This window comes from Drosophila montana, unplaced genomic scaffold (assembly GCF_035044405.1).
Source record: "Drosophila montana isolate Dmon_TW-CO22-7 unplaced genomic scaffold, ASM3504440v1 contig_3200_1, whole genome shotgun sequence".
Classification (NCBI taxonomy): Eukaryota; Metazoa; Arthropoda; class Insecta; order Diptera; family Drosophilidae; genus Drosophila; species Drosophila montana.
Window position 1 is genome coordinate 8567645 of NW_026998080.1, and position 16035 is coordinate 8583679.

The window sequence follows — 16035 nt, forward strand, 5'->3', positions numbered from 1 at the left end:
CAGCTGAATTTTTATATGAAAAATGTGAGCCAACGGCCGGGCCCAGTGCAAAAGGTATTTTGCGACCGTTAATTTTTAAACCCTAATTTAATTGTGGATAAAGCTATTAAGCGAATTATGCCGGAATTTGGAACTATAGGTTCCCCAGGACTATATCAATGGTATGGTAAGACCAAGGATATGTGGGTCATCTAGGAACCTTTGAGGGACTAGGGAACGGCTGAAAGAAACGCATACATATTCATATTTCTGGAACATAACCGAGCATATTTTGCACGGATTTGGAACTGTAGGTTCGCCAGGACTATATCAATGGTATGGTATAACCAAGGATATGTGGGTCATCTGGGAACCATCGACGGAGTGTCGATGGGCGGGCGAGGAACAGGTTTATATCACGCAATATCATGATATTACAGAAACTTTCAGACTGCTTTTCAAGATCTTTGGCCAGTTAATAGCACTGGTCCTTGCGAGTCATTTGAGATAGGACTCAACATGATTCTAAAGGAAATGGACAAGTTGCGTGAAGTTTTAAATTAAAGTAATTTGGAAATAACTTACTTAAAGCTAGCTAGAGACGATATTTTAGCTTTAGGACATTGGAAGATCTTAATTTTTGATTATTTTATTTAAAATATATATCACATTAAATTTTAGATTAACCAAGATACAAAAATTATGCGACTTGTCGTTGTTATTGTTATAATTTGTCATTTTTTACAATCGCTCTTTACATAGGCTAAGTATTACATTACATAGTATAAGTATTTATTTTCACATTGCAGGCAACTGAACAATTCGTTTGGATTGGATTTAATGTAGGATTGTGCGGTCGCCATGCTTGGCATGACGACGAACACGGGAGGTTTTTCTATTTCTGATTTTGTTTGGGATAGATCGGATTGACCAGTTATACATAGATATATCATTAAACATTAAACATAGAGTTACGCTTAGGAGCTAGAACTAAAAAATTGTTTTGCTAAACTAATTGCATCAGAGTCAGTCAAAGAAGTTGGAACCTAAACCTAAACTACTTTGCCAGATGCGCCATATTGTGGCGACCTAATTGTCAGGCTTAGAGCTAGTTTGTTGGCTCGTCTCCTGTTTGCTGTTGGGCTTGTTGTTGTTCTCCTGCTGCCGCTGCTGCTGCTGCAGTTGTTGTTGCTGCTGCTGCTGTTCTTGTTGTTGTTGCTGCTGCTGCTACGACTGCTGCTGCTGCTGCCGCCGCTGCAGCAGCTGCAGCTGCTGCTGTTGTGCTGGCCACCGCGCCATCGAGCGCATTGAGCGTATTGCTGCTGGCGGCCTTCTGATTGGGAAAGAGCACCGAGTAGGCCGGCGGCGGATCCAGCTCCTCGTAGTTGGGCGGCGATGTGGCACTGGTGGGATCCAAGCCCGCTCCATTGGCGGCGGCCAGCGCCGCCTCGCGCTCATTGTTGACGGCGTGCTGCGATGCGGATGCTGCAAGTGTACGTATGGATTGAATGTGAGAGCTCAAGCGACAACAGGAAACTGTTGGCAGATGACGGGCGGATGGCAGGATGGGGGACGGGGGACGGTTGCCACGTCAGTTAATGGCGAGAATTGCGAAAGTTAGACATAGACATAGACATAGACATAGATGCGGATACAGATACAGATACATAGTTGAATGGCATGCGCAAAGTAAGAACAAAAACAAAAAACATAACATAAAAAAAGCAAAACACGAGCATGAACGAAAACAAAAAACTCACATAAATATAAATGTCTATGTGTGGCTTGGACTACAAAAGTGTGCAATTGAACGTACCCCAGAGGCCGCAGATGAGCAGAGCGCCGCCGCAGAGCAGCATGCCGAGCATCAGATAGCCCCACGGCCCGTACTTGGACAGATCCGAGTGGAGGCCCGTGCGCGTCGAGTTGCGGCGCGTAAAGCCGCTGCCAGCACCGCTGCCGCTTCCATTGTTGTTGTTCTCCACGGTGGCATTGTCCTTCGCATCCAGCTCTGGCGAGGAGGAGTCCACGCCAATGGCATTGGGCGAACCACCATTCGCCTCGCCCGGCTTCTTCATGTCTTTGGTGTGCACTTTGCGTAGCTGCGTTGTCGAGTTGTTGCCGCCAGCTGCTGCTGCTGGGTCGTTGGCGCTGTCGTTGCGCGGCAGATCCTCGGGCGATGTGGGCGCATCGTAGGCGAACAGATTGCGGAACACCTCCAAGGCGAACTGCTCGAACAGATCGGATTCGAGCGCGGAGGGCAGCGCGCCGGCGCCAGGACGTCGCTGCTTATAGCAGAGCTCGTAGTCCTCGTCGCTGTCGTACTCATTGCTGTAGGGACAATGGCGTATCCCGTCGCAGGCCAGCTCCTTGGAGATGCACAGAATGGGCTCATCGCTGTCGAGAGATGGACGATGAATTAAATAGACTTTACAAATGATTTTGCGCACTCACCCAATCTTGAGGCACTGATGCTTGCTCGGGTCCTTGCACTGCTCGCCCTTGCCCAGCACCGTGACCATCAGCTTCGATCGGAGCGCGTGCTGTCCGTGCTCCCAGACAATGCGGACGCGGCCGTGAAACAGACGCACCGGATCCTCCATTTCGGATGCGGTGTCCTCCAGCTGGCACGGGTCCACGCGCCACTGCGCCGTGTGCGGATCCAACGAGCTGAACTGCAACAAAAAACAACAACAAGAAAAAAGAAAAGAATTTTAAGACTGATCCAATATTTGGCTTAAACACAAAAAATGGGTGTACGTACAATAAAAAGCACTCAAATCTTCTCACGCCCACAAACAAAGAGAAAAACGACGTGATATAAATTATTTAGTTAAACAAAGCTGAAAACGTGCACAATAAACGAGCTGCGATCAGAGTTCGGCGATCGACTGCGAATACATTTTGGATATTTGGCATGGGAAACAACAATAATGGCAAATTAAATATTTACGCTCGGAAACATTTATTTATATTTATACGCCGCACAAAAAAATGGCAATTTTAGGTAGCACATGCGAATCGTTAGTACTATCTATAATACTTAGCTATGGATCCGGGCACTCTCAAGCTATTCATAATTATATATGCACATAAGTAATATGCAAAGCTAAAAGCAACATTTTGTTTGAAGACCCATTTAAAAGTCGTAGATACTTTATAATTAATTGCCACAAAGCGCCTTTTGTTCTTGTTCAAATATATTTAAGAGTGCAAATATTCATTTGCATTAAAGATTGCTGCAGCTTTAATTATATTTATTTAATTAAAGTAGCTGGCAGCTGCAACACATTCTCAACTGCTCTCAATTTAAATCTGTTGCCTATCAGATTGTTGTAAGTGTGTCCACACTTTGAAGAAAAAAAGTCAACCCTTTTGACATCTGGCAATGCCTAAAAGCTAAACTGTTAAGAAAAGTTATTAAAGCCATCAAAGTAGAAAAGTTAGGAAACAATAATTTGTATGCTTCAAGCAGCTGATAAATCTGTCAAGCTGCCAATTAAAGACCCTACGTATATTATTTATTTGAATTTGATCACCAAACAGTTAGAAAAGTGTAACCACACTGTTAAGAAAAAAAACGAAATTCTTAGACATGTGGCAACGCGCACAGTCAGCAATGCTATTAAGCTAGCTGGCTACTCTATATGTATATATTTTATTTCTTCTTTTTGTTGCTTTCATTTAAAGCAAATAATTTCATAGCAGAGTGTGGCCAAATTTTACAAAAATGTAGGGACTTTATAGACATCTGGCAACGTGAAAGCTAGCAGAGTTAGCAATTATTTGCTGTGCTTGAGAATGTTAAGCAAAGTTAGCGAAGCTATTAAGCTATTATTTATTAGAATTCTTGTGTGCTCACTACAAAAATTTCTTTTGTGAACAGTTAGAAGAGTGTGACCACATATAAATCTGGCAAGCGCAAGCTAACAAAGCTTAGCAACAATTTATTCACTTAAGAAAACTGCTAAAACAAAGTTATCAAAGCTATCAAGCTAGCATCTTACCCCATAAATATTATTTATTCGAGCTCTTGCGCTGATTTAAGGCATCTTTCTTAAACGGATAAAAGAGTGTGACCAAACTTTACAAAGAAAAAGGCAACCTTTTAGACATCTGGCAACGCGAAAGCTAGCAAAGTTAGCAATAGAAGCTGATGTATTATGAAACTGTTGATTGAAGTTAGCAAAGCTATCAAGCTAGCAACATATTCTATTTATGTGTATTTTCACATCTTACACTTAAGTAGCAAATGTTCCATTTCAAGGCTTAATATGCTTTTAGAGTTAGTTTGGCATTTTCAGCACCTTTTGCTTTTGAACGACTATCAAAATGGAAAATATTTAGATATGGGTTTAATGGAATGAATGGTGTGTAGGGTGTGTGTGTGTGTGTGTGTGTGTGTGTGTGTGTGTGTGTGTGTGTGTGTGTGTGTGTGTGTGTGTGTGTGTGTGTGTGTGTGTGTGTGTGTGTGTGTGTGTGTGTGTGTGTGTGTGTGTGTGTGTGTGTGTGTGTGTGTGTGTGTGTGTGTGTGTGTGTGTGTGTGTGTGTGTGTGTGTGTGTGTGTGTGTGTGTGTGTGTGTGTGTGTGTGTGCGTGTGGGTACTTATATCTGGCTCTGCGCATGCGTGACCAGCTCCCAACAAAAAAATACAAAAAAAAGTAAATGTGTTAGATTTTGTGTTTGATCTTAGCATTGAGCTCGCCTCAAAATGACAAAAGTTAAGACCAAGCTATGAACTATTGAGCTTTGATTCTAATTTATGCCGAGCCTATGACTCGATTTGGAAGGTTTACAATTTGCTCGAAACTTGATTTAATTGTTGTGCGAGTGTGAGTGTGTGTGTGTGAGTGTGTGTGGCATGTGGCATGTGGCTTGCCAGGGTCAGGTATCGAGTACTTTCGCGCTGTGGCTAATTGTGTGTTTAGGTTTATCGTGTAATTGTCTATGAATAGGTGGGCGGGTTGGTGGGGGGAATGTTTGACGTATTTTTGCGGTTTTCACAAGGCATTTTGACATTTGAAATTGTCTCCAATTACAGTTAATTTTGCTAGCAATTTAACGTATGTATTCTATTTAACCTTTTAGCAAAGACTGACTGCAACACGAGCTGACATTGAACCAGCTGAATTATGGATAAGCTCTTGTGGCGACAAACCGCCCGCATGTGCGCCTGTTCCCGGCGGAGTATGGGCGGCTGGGGGGGCGTGGTCGGAGCGGGGGCAGCAGTGAACGAGAGATATGTATATTCCAATCGCGTGCGATTTGCATAAGCGCGCCCGATTCGAGCCATTTTGTGGCATTTGCTGCGAGTTCTGAGCACTTTTTTCGTTTGTATTTGAAACACGTTTGTCTCATTTGGCCAGGAAAAACGAAACGAAACGAAACGAGACGAGACGCAACGCAGCACAAATAGACAACACTTTCAGTTGCCGCTGTGACGTTGCGTTGCCATAAATACGACGGCGACAAACTGACGGACAGACAAACAGTCAAACAGACAGATGGACAGACGGGCGGGCAGAGGAGCCGACTGACAGACAGATTGACAGCTGCGAAACGTGGACAGTCTTCGAGCCATAAAATCGAGCTGGGCAAACGCATGTGAGGACATCAAAGTTGCGGGTGCGGCTGCATGTATCTGTATCTGTATCTGTATCTGTATCTGTAGCTGTATCTGTAGCCGTAGCTGTCGCTGCGCAGGTACAACTACATGTATCTACAACTGTTGAAGTGCATAAATGATTTCTTTGTTCGCTTTTGCGAACTGCATATGCAAATATTGTTATTGTTTGTTGTTATTTTTTAAATGCGAATATGTCACAATTTGCAGCTTTTGTTCTTAATGAGAATATAGAGACGCACGCAAAGATCAGATCGCATATCGCATATCGCAATAATACGTATTAATGGCCATAATCATGAGCTGCACTTATGGAATAGCTGCCGATCGAGCGTTTAGCCAAGTTGTAAACAGTTAACTGGTTTGATTAAAGGGGCGCATTTTCATTAATTGCCACTTATTGCAGTTATTGAACTTGGCCCTGTAAATGCGAGAGTCATTACGCTGTGATATGCCAAGTAGCTAATGTAGCTGCGAATACTAATGAGGCGCTCAAATAAACTCAAATAAACTATCGTTAATTGTTATAAACAAAAAAAAAACAAGCAACAATTTGTTGACATCAATTATTTAAAATGTTTGGAGTTGTAAAAGAAATTTAAATAAAAATGTATTACATTTATGTTTAATAGAATTCCAAGCAAATTAATTAAATTAAATACAAATATATAAATGCATTTTAAAATTCATAAGCTTAAATAAAAAAATGCAAAAAGAAAATAATTAGAATTCCAAGCAAATTGATCTAATAAAATAATATTAAACATATGTGATTTAAAATACATTAATTTAAATAAACAGTAATTCAATTGAAAATCAACTAAATAGAGATCAAAGAAAAGTATTTAAATTAAATAGAAATAAGGAAATGCAATTCAAAATACTTTAGCTTAAATAAAATAAATAACTTAATTAAAAAGCAATAACATAGAAATTCACGCAAATTAATCAAATAAAAATAAAAGTAATTCCAGTCGGGAGCTCCCGACTAGGGGATACCCTGAACCCACTTCTTCCGACAGGCTATAGGTATAAAATGAAAGCAACTTGATATATGTATATTATTCTAGAAGCTACATGTCAATTTGTCAGTTTGGTGACTCTAGCTCTTATTATATGCCAAAATTGCTCAAAAAACAGGATTTCGATATCGATTTTTATCGATTATTTGGAAACGGGGCAAGTTATCGAATATCGGAAACAAACGCGGGCACTAGGAGAACCTTCAGCTAAAATTTCAAGTCTCTAGCTCTTATAGGCTCTGAGATCCTTGCGTTCATACATACGGACGGACGGACAGACAGACGGACATGGCTAGATCGACTCGGCTGTTGATGCTGATCAAGAATATATATACCTTATGGGGTCGGAGATGGTTCCTTCTGCCTGTTACATACATTCGCACAAATACATTGTATCCTCTATACCCATTTTCAATAGGTTGAGGGTATGAAAACAATTATATATATATATGTATATGATTTAGCGCATATATAGTATATATATATCATTGGGATTCTTGGATCTCTTGTAACATTAATTTATAATTCTGTAGAAACTATTTGAATTGTTCTTCTAGGTATTTATATATCTATATATATCTATATATCTACATCTATATATATTATCTGCCATCATGCGCAACGTCATCTATTGCACAAACTTGACACTATTCAGAGACTAATCAATTTGCTTGGAAAGGGGTCACGCATTCAATCGAATGCCCTACAATCTATTCACTTACGATATTCAGCGGACAGGTGCGTCCCACGATGACTGCGGATGAGGTCGCCGCAGCTGCTGCTGTTGCATTCAGCGTCGACCTGGCCTGAGTCTGAGGCTGGGCCGTGCCGACAATGGCGGGCATAATGTTCGAGCTGGAGCTGGAACTGGAGCTGGAGGGGGTGTTGTCAGTGTTTTGCTGGGTGTGCCGCAGCTTGGGCAGAATGAGACGCACAATGAATCCGTAGCTGGGCGGGGCGCTCAAGATGCGTGAACAGGAGGCGTGCTGGGCGCCATAGCTGCCCGGCTTCAGTTCGATGATGAGACTAGATTCTTTGCCATCGCTCTCAATGAAATGCTCGTGCTGAGCGCTGCAGAGCGGCTTGAAGGTGGGATGCGACAGCAGATCACCTGTGGAAAATAAACGAATGCAAAGACATATGTTAAATATAAGTGACTGAGACTTTTGGTTAAAGTATTTGGAGCACTAGTCTGAGAGCTTTGGGCGCCACAAATTGACAAAAACTCGCTAATTTGCAGTTAACACAAAACTCGACTCTATATTTAGTTGTATCCAAGCCTCTTTCTCTATCCAAACAGCAGCGACAAAAAAAAAGGTGTTGAAAATGTGACAAATAATCAAACTAAAAATAGCTGCCGCAACTTTGTGAATTGTGCCAGCCACAAATGAGAACTTAGTTCGGATATAGTATAGGGATAAAAAAGCAAGAGGAATCTATAAATGAAATTCAATTAATTTGATATAGTTGATATAATTGAATAACATGCAGCTACACCTAGAAAGCAAGGCAAAGGCAAAGGCAGCAGCTCGTCAATTATTTTGCACTCGCACTCGAACTTTGCGCGCGTCAGAGGTTAAAGATACAAGCTGCAGATACTCACTCACAGCTACAGATACAGATACAGATACAGATACACGCACGCACACAGCTGTAGTTAAATTAATCAAACACACACACACACACACACACACACACACACGCAGCAGCTGCTAATGTGCTTGTTGCTTTTGTTTTTTTAATAATGAAATATGTATTTACAATGTGCCGCCAGTTGCTGTCGATTCATTTTGCCATAGGAAAACTACTTTTGCATTATATTCTGGGTCACTGACTCACACACACACGCACACACACACACACACACACACACATACGGGCGCACTTTGTGGGCGCTTATTACTTGTTGCAACACTTTATTAATGCAGCCCCAAGCTCCCGCTCGCTGCCTTGGCCATTTCTTGTGCAATTGGGCTATTAAAATTGTATGCGCAAAAACAATTTGCATTTGCTTTTTGCAGGCACTGTTACACACACACACACACACACACACACACACACACACACACACACACACTCACACTCATACTCATCTTGCCAGCTAATTCACATGGCGAACTTGACATTAATAGCCAAGTGGCTGGACACGTGCTGCACTTTAATAAATGATTCGTACGCTCAGGGCGCAGCTCCTCAAAAAGCGCACTCAAAGCTGCATTTATGATACGTAATTGTTTGGCACATAAGTTGATTAATAATAACTATAATTTGTTGTGCATTCGACAAATGCGCATTTTCAGTTTCAGAGGGGAATTTTGGCCAGGCGATAAACAAGCTTACGAAGTGCAGCTCAATGTTGACCTGAGGCCATTTCCATTACTTAAGTGCCAAATTGTTAATCACATTTTAAACGTATGAATAATATTTAAGATGATTGCGATTTGTGATTTAAAGATATTTTAAAACCAATAATCAATATTAAACATGACTTGGGCATTTCAGTTGTTGCACAGAAAGCTTTAAATGAATATTAAAACTTTAACGATTGCCTAAAAACTTTAACTGAATAAGTGTGCTTTAAGCTCTGGATATAATAACAATTCTGCCAATATAATATTGAACGGATGAGCTTAAAGCTCTGGATATAATAACAATTCTGAAAGAGCTTTAAAGTAGAAGTGAGCTTTAAGTTATGTTGATAAGAATGATTCTGAAAATATAATATCGAACAGACAAACAAATATGTAAAATATTATGTGAGCTTTAAGCTTGGGAGATAAGAGGTAATCTAAAAAAAGGTTTAAGGTAAGCCGTGAGCTTTAAGTTCTGGAACTTTGAATAATTATGACAATAGAATATCAGGCAGACAAAAACCTAATACAGTACTTTTTTATCAAAGTAAGATAATAGTTGAGCTTTAAGCTCTGGCAATACAAATAATTTTGAAAATTCTCGGATAGAGCTTTAAGGAAATATATGAGCTCTGTCGGTCAAAACAGTTCTAGTAATATAATATCGAATAATTGTTTGAATGCCAATTGATAATAGAGATGCGTACGAATTCAAAGAGGTATAATAATTCAAAGTCAGACAATATTTATCCGAGATAATTAAAAAAAAATCATCATTTTGATTTTCGAACCGACCCCGATTTTGATAGAAAACGTAACCCCTTGCCATTTTCTCGATTTTGGTCAAAATTTAGATTTTCATTTTTTTGATGCCAATCAAAATTAGTGATCTTTACGAGTCCAAAATGGTATAAAATTCCGAAATCTGACATTATTTGTCCGAGATATTCCAAAAAATCATCAAGGTTGATTTTAAAACGAATCGTTTTTTGGTCAACAAATTTGTTTAACCCTTGGATTTTTTTTTTAAATTTTTTTAATTTTTTTTTTAATATCTCTAATGTAATCTTGTAATCTAAGCTTTAAGAACACATCACAGCTTTAAGCAAATGTAAGTGTATTGACTTAAAGCACATGAAAGCTTTAAGCTTACTTGATTGCATTGACTAAGCGCATTAAATTTGACTTAAAGCTCAAAGCTCGCTGCCTATTTGAGCCATATTAACAAGCCGACATCAGTTAGCTTTTAGCATAGTTTATTTGTTAGTTTATAATAAACAGTTCTAATCCATCAAAAAGCTGACTTCAAAATGCATTTGCTACAACATTTTGGCTAGTAACTAGTTGGTCCGACAGCTAACTGACGGCACGGACTGATAAATTAAGCCATAACTTATCATTTTGGCCCATTAGCAACGCCAAACAATGAGGTTTAGGGTTTTTTTTTCCTCTGTGTTACCATTTTTCTTTTTATTGGGTGTGCTGTTTGGAGACCGACTGAGCGCCAGCTATAAAAGTCGAGGCTTGTGCCACTGAACTCCAGCTTCAGTTACAGCTTTAGCTAATTGGGTTAAAAGCAGGCACACACACACATACACACACACACACACGAACGCACACACATATGAATTTAAACGTACAACAAGTTAAATGAGTGTTGTGCTTGGCTGCAGTAGCAGATGGGAGACGCATTTAGGTTGATGCGGGCTGTTGGTTTGTTTGCAACGGAGGGGGGTAGAGTAGAGGGAGGGGGGGGGGGGGGTTGGGGCTGGGGTTACAGTCGAGGTTAGAAGTGGACAGCTCCGCTCAGCGAACCAAGCAAAGAAAGGGCCGTAGTTTCACTTGATTTTTGGTGAGGTTTTTATTTTCGCTCTAAAATGTTGCCGTTAATAATTTGTTGGCCAATTTCTAGAGCAGAACAGGCAGAGTTTCGTCTAATGCCCAATTTAACTCTGTGATAGTTTTTAAATGGAAAGTTGAAAACTATTTCGTGGCATAGAATTGCACATTGATAAACAACAAGTAGTATCTATGCAAATGCTGGAAATACAGTAAATACAAAGCAAAACATCAGTTCAAAATGTGTTTTATATTTGCGTTTAAAATATTTCTGTTTGTTTTGGGGGGACGAGAAGGTCAAGAGCGGCACAAAACTTGATTACAGAATCGCGTTTAAAGCGGCAAAAACATTTTAAAACTGCGTGAGTGTGCGTGTGAGTGTGTGTGTGTGAGTGTGGCTATAAATGAGAAGCTGTGCGCGTGTGTCGGACATTTGAATAGGACTGAACTTAACTGAAGGGCAGTCAATGTTGATCTACAGGTGCCTACTCTAATGAGTGCACACAACTTATACACGCAAACACACACACACACACGCGGACACACACACACACACACATTTGTGGCCTCGGCACTTGCAGTGGGGCGAGCAGTTGTTGTTATGTTTGGGCTTTGTTTGGGTCTTGTTTGGGCCAGTTCGCTCATGTGTTAAGCGCAGCACTTGGCTTGCAGATTGTCAAGCATCAGTTTCGAGTGCCATGCCCGGGTCTGGCTGGGCATTACAAATTCTGTGGCATGTGGCATGTGGCATGTGGCATGTGGCATGTGGCATGCTGGGCTCACTTCATCATAATTACGCACAGTTGCATACAGTTGCATACAAAAAACTACGCACAGGCGGCCACAAGCGGCGCTGAGTGCTGCCAAAGCACTCGAAATAAAAAAGTTGTTGTTAAAAAATATTACACAACACTCACACAGAAGAGGAACAGAGAGAGAGAGAGAGTGGGTGGGTGAGTGGGTGAGGGGGAGACAGGCGAAGAGACTAGTGAACACTTGACGCACAAAAAGCGTTGAGTGTAGTTTTGTTTGCTTTTATTTGCCAACTGAAAATTGGGTCAACTATCAAAGTCAGAGCTGCAAGGGTTAAGTGCCAGCGTCCCGCTCTCCCGCCCAGCACCTTTGGCCAGGCGGCCATGCAACTGACCCACACACATACATACATACACATAAAAAAAAAAGAATGAGTGGACAGCTCTACAATTCCTGTTGGCCAATTTGTTGTTATTGTTGTTGTTGTCGTTTGTCTGTTTGTTTGCAACTAAATAAAATAAATTGTACTATAAACAAGACAACAACTTGAAGAGCCGCCGCAGCACAAAGCAACAACAACAACAAGAACAACAACAGCTAAGAACTTGACATGCATTCAGCTTTAACTGTTTCTTGTTGCTGCTGTTGCTGCTGCTGCTGGTTCGGCGTTGCGTGCAAGAGCAACAACTTTATTGCAGGCAACCTAACGGCAACTGTTGCTGCCACAGTTTGCCAACAGCAGCGTGACCGAGCATTGCCCGTTGCTGCAGCCGGTTCAACGTGACTCCACATTCACACACACACACACACACAAACACTAACACACACACACACACACACAGACATACACCTCGAGTTGGAGTCGCCTGCTGCCTTCTAACGGTCGCATACATAAATCAAGGCGGCCATTTTAGCAATTAGCAAAAAATTACCAACATCGTAAGAACTTGTAGTAGAGTGCTGTGCGTGTCTGTATGTGTGTTTGTGTGTGTGTGTGAGCTGGAAGCTGCTGGCCAAAATAGTTTGCACCAATTTAGATAGTGCGGCTGGTGGGCGTTGGGCGTAGCTGGCAACAGCAGCCAGAAAAAACAAGCCCGAAAAAACAAAAAAAAATAAACAAGAACAACATCTTCAAGTGTCGCCATTTTGAGTGTGAGAGCGCGTTCGAGTGTGAGAGGAGAGCGCGAGCATTCAGCTCAGATAACGGTCAATTTGCATTTTAATTGAGCGCATGTTGACGCTCAGCTCGTTACACACACACACACACACACACACACACACACGCACGCACACAGCCTATGCTGTGCTATCTCGTTCTAGCTATCCCTTTTTGTTTTTGCATTCTTTTTTTTCAACATTTATTTGCATTTTGTGCGCCAAAAAAAGTGTTGAACAGCCTCAACGGGCTAAACGGGTGGGCGTGTTGCACCTAATTGAACTCTTATGACATCAACAGATCAAACGCTTGGCGTGTATAAGCGAGAGAGATAGAGAGAGGGAGAGGGATTGACTTCTTGTTGCTATACGCCAAAAGAAAACAAAAACAATTCTAGCTGTTTGGCAACATATGTATGCGTGTGTGTGTATGTGTGTGTGTTGTTTTGTTCTTTTTTTTTAAGCAAATTGATTCAGCAACCGGTTAGACTGAATACATACATATATATGTATGTATGTACACATATGCACATATCATATGCATATGTTTATTAAGCAGATCTGGCAGCTTCTTGTTTGGCAGGGGTTGTTTTTCTTAGCACTAAATTTGCATAGTGTAAAGCGTAAAGCGTAAAGCGTAAAGCGCATAATCTTTCACATTCCTCTTCATTTGTTTCATTCATTTCATTTGAATGTGCTGCTGCTGTTGCTGCTGCTGCTGCCCCAGCTGCAATTGGCATGTTTCCGAAATGGAACGTCAAATTAATGTTTAAAGTTCAACGGAACAGGGTTAAAAGCATCGCTTGTTAACGGCAACAGCAACAGTTGCAGTTGCCTGCAAAGGGGCAAAGGGGCGCGGGTGGGGAAGTCAGCGGGTTAACGGTAACTGGCAACTGCTGAACTTCACGGCATCGTTGCTTTTGTTCTTCGCCGTAACGGTATTTCAATGACAATGAGGTCGCTCTGCCGTCTGCCCGGGCTTTTTGTTCTCGTCTCCTCTCCACTCCTCTCCTCCTCTTCTTCTTTTTTAGTTTATCTTCGGTTGTAATTTAAATATAATTTTATTCATTTTTCTTTTATTATTTACTTTCACATGTCTTTCGGTGAGTATTTTATTTCCAGCGTGTTGCTTCCGCGTGTATTGATATGTTTTTTTATTATTTATTTATTGTTATTACGTCTAGGCCGGCCGCACTATGATTCACGGTTTAAAAGGCGGCGTAAAGAATAAAACAATTAACAATTAACAAAATTGTGCTTTGTTCATGGCTCTGTAAAGATTTTACAATAACTGACACAACAACAAGAACATTAATAACCCGCTTGACCAAAAAAAAAAATATAAATGAAAAATATAAATAAATAAGCAATAAAAGCCATGTGAAAAGATCGAGAGACGGCCAGAAACGGAGACCGGTTTACGGTTCACGTTCACAAATTGTCGCAGCAACAAAACAAACAGAAAAGCACACACAAAAAACACAAATGACAGTGGTTCACATCATTCACAGTGAATTTGTATAAACACGCAGAAACTTAAGAATATGCTCAAAAGACGCCTTGAAATAGAATAGTGCAAAATATAAGAAAAGAAGAAGCAGAGAACAAACAAATGGCTGGTAAATTTGAGAAGAGGTTAGTTCGCAAAAAGTGGATGATAGGCACTTTTTAAGCTCTTGTTTTTTCCATTCAAAACCAAATGAAAGTCTTGTCATAACGGGGAAGCACAGCACAAAGGAAATGCCTTTTTCTAGTTTCTAATTTGAATATTAAATGATGTTAACTCAAAGCTTAATTTAAAAAGAAAGAAAATCAAACTAACCAAAGGAAACGGCTGCACTCTGCACATAGGCAGCACTGGCGGCCAGCAGTGTGAGTAGTGCCCAGGCGCTGTAAATTCGCAATATGGCATTACTGCCAGCCGCAGTCGTTGCGCCGGCGCCGACGCAGCGTCGGCTTTGACGCTGGCGTGCGCAGCTGACGCAAATGTTCGCCGTAGACGCAGTCGCAGTTGCCGTCGCTGCAGCCGCCATTTTTGTCTGGATGTCTTAAATTTCAGTAACTCTTTTTTTTTATGTTTTATTTGTATTTGTTTTAAAACGGCTTTTCAGCGCCGTTGATTGCGGTTTAGCTTTAGCTTGGCAGCAGCTTCACTTTTCTTTGTATTTTCGTTTCTTTGGAGCATTACAAAACACAATTTGACTTTTCACTTAGCATAGGCCAATTGCATAATTCGTTCGACTTTACACACAATTCTACACGCAAATACAACTTGACACAAATATATATATTATATAGCCAAAAATTAAGGCACAATATTGTTTATGGTTAAAGTTAATGCACTCGCGCGCCCTTTACAGTTAAGTTGACGGAGACGGTGACTGGGCCAAGCACTGCGCCACCCTCGACTCTCGACTGCGCTGTGTGTGGAGCCCGATGACGAGTTGGACTTGTTGCGACGACTGATCGAACCGAACTGAAACTGAGCTCAGCTTTGAGCGATGCCAGACGACGATGCTTCACGTTTCATTCGCCGTTCGACAATGTTGCCGCTTCAGCCATTCTACTGCTAAAAACTAGCTAGTTTGCGGGAGAGCATTTAGCTGTTGGTTGGAATTACCAAGTAGAGCTTCTAGCTAGCTTTTTTTTTGCTTTGGATTATGTTAGTTATAGACTTCGGAATAGTTATTAATTTGCATAGCTAAATTTGTGTTTTGCCGGTTAAAAATATGGCATGAATAAAATAAAATTATATACATATCAAGTTACCTCGCTTAGCCAATTTCTTTATGCATTATTATCTACCATTTAGCTGTTTAATAGCTTAAAGCTAGCTGCGCTGTCTTCCCTGATCAGCTCGCAGTCAAGCCAAGCGCTAAGCTTAGCTGTAAAGGCTTAAGCACGCTCTTAAGTCAGATACTGCCGCTCTTAAATTTACTGAAGCCTCTCGTAAACAAGTCACACGTTACAACAGCAAATAATAAGAGCAGCAGACTCCTACGACGGACGACTGTAACGTTACAAATCAGCTAACAAAGCAGACACGCTTAAAGAAGCAAAACAAAATGTGGAGAAATCGAAATCTTTTGCACACAAATAAAGTCCAAGCTGAAGCTCTTCTTCTTCTTCTTCTACTTTACCCACACCCACAGTTGGTGCTGCTGCTGCTGCCGCTGCCTCTGCTGCTGCTGTGGCTGCTGCTGCTTTAGCAATCAGTGCAACAGTTCTGACTCATGGAGCTTACGGCGTCAAACGGATTTTTGCATTTTTATTTCTTTTATTTCTTTTTGTTTTTTTTTTTTGGTTGCTGGTT

At 41.0% G+C, this 16035-nt stretch overlaps 1 protein-coding gene across 1 annotated transcript; it reads right to left on the bottom strand.

The window, feature by feature from the left end:
• Positions 1-612: 612 nt before the first annotated feature.
• LOC135431558 (uncharacterized) lies at positions 613-15206 on the bottom strand. Its single transcript, XM_064686767.1, has 5 exons — positions 14545-15206; positions 7347-7735; positions 2434-2654; positions 1796-2376; positions 613-1464 (listed from the first exon to the last, which is right to left on the bottom strand). Exons 1-5 carry the CDS (start codon positions 14753-14755, stop codon positions 1088-1090), a joined length of 1779 nt encoding a protein of 592 aa, XP_064542837.1. The 5' UTR covers positions 14756-15206; the 3' UTR covers positions 613-1087.
• Positions 15207-16035: the final 829 nt, after the last annotated feature.

Coding starts and splice junctions, on each gene's coding strand:
- LOC135431558 (XM_064686767.1), bottom strand. CDS start 14,755: ATGGCGGCTGCAGCGACGGCAACTGCGACTGCGTCTACGGCGAACATT. Junction 2,655..7,346: donor GCACCTGTCCGCTGAATATC/GTAAGTGAATAG, acceptor TTTTTGTTGCAG/TTCAGCTCGTTGGATCCGCA. Junction 2,377..2,433: donor CATCAGTGCCTCAAGATTGG/GTGAGTGCGCAA, acceptor ATCTCTCGACAG/CGATGAGCCCATTCTGTGCA.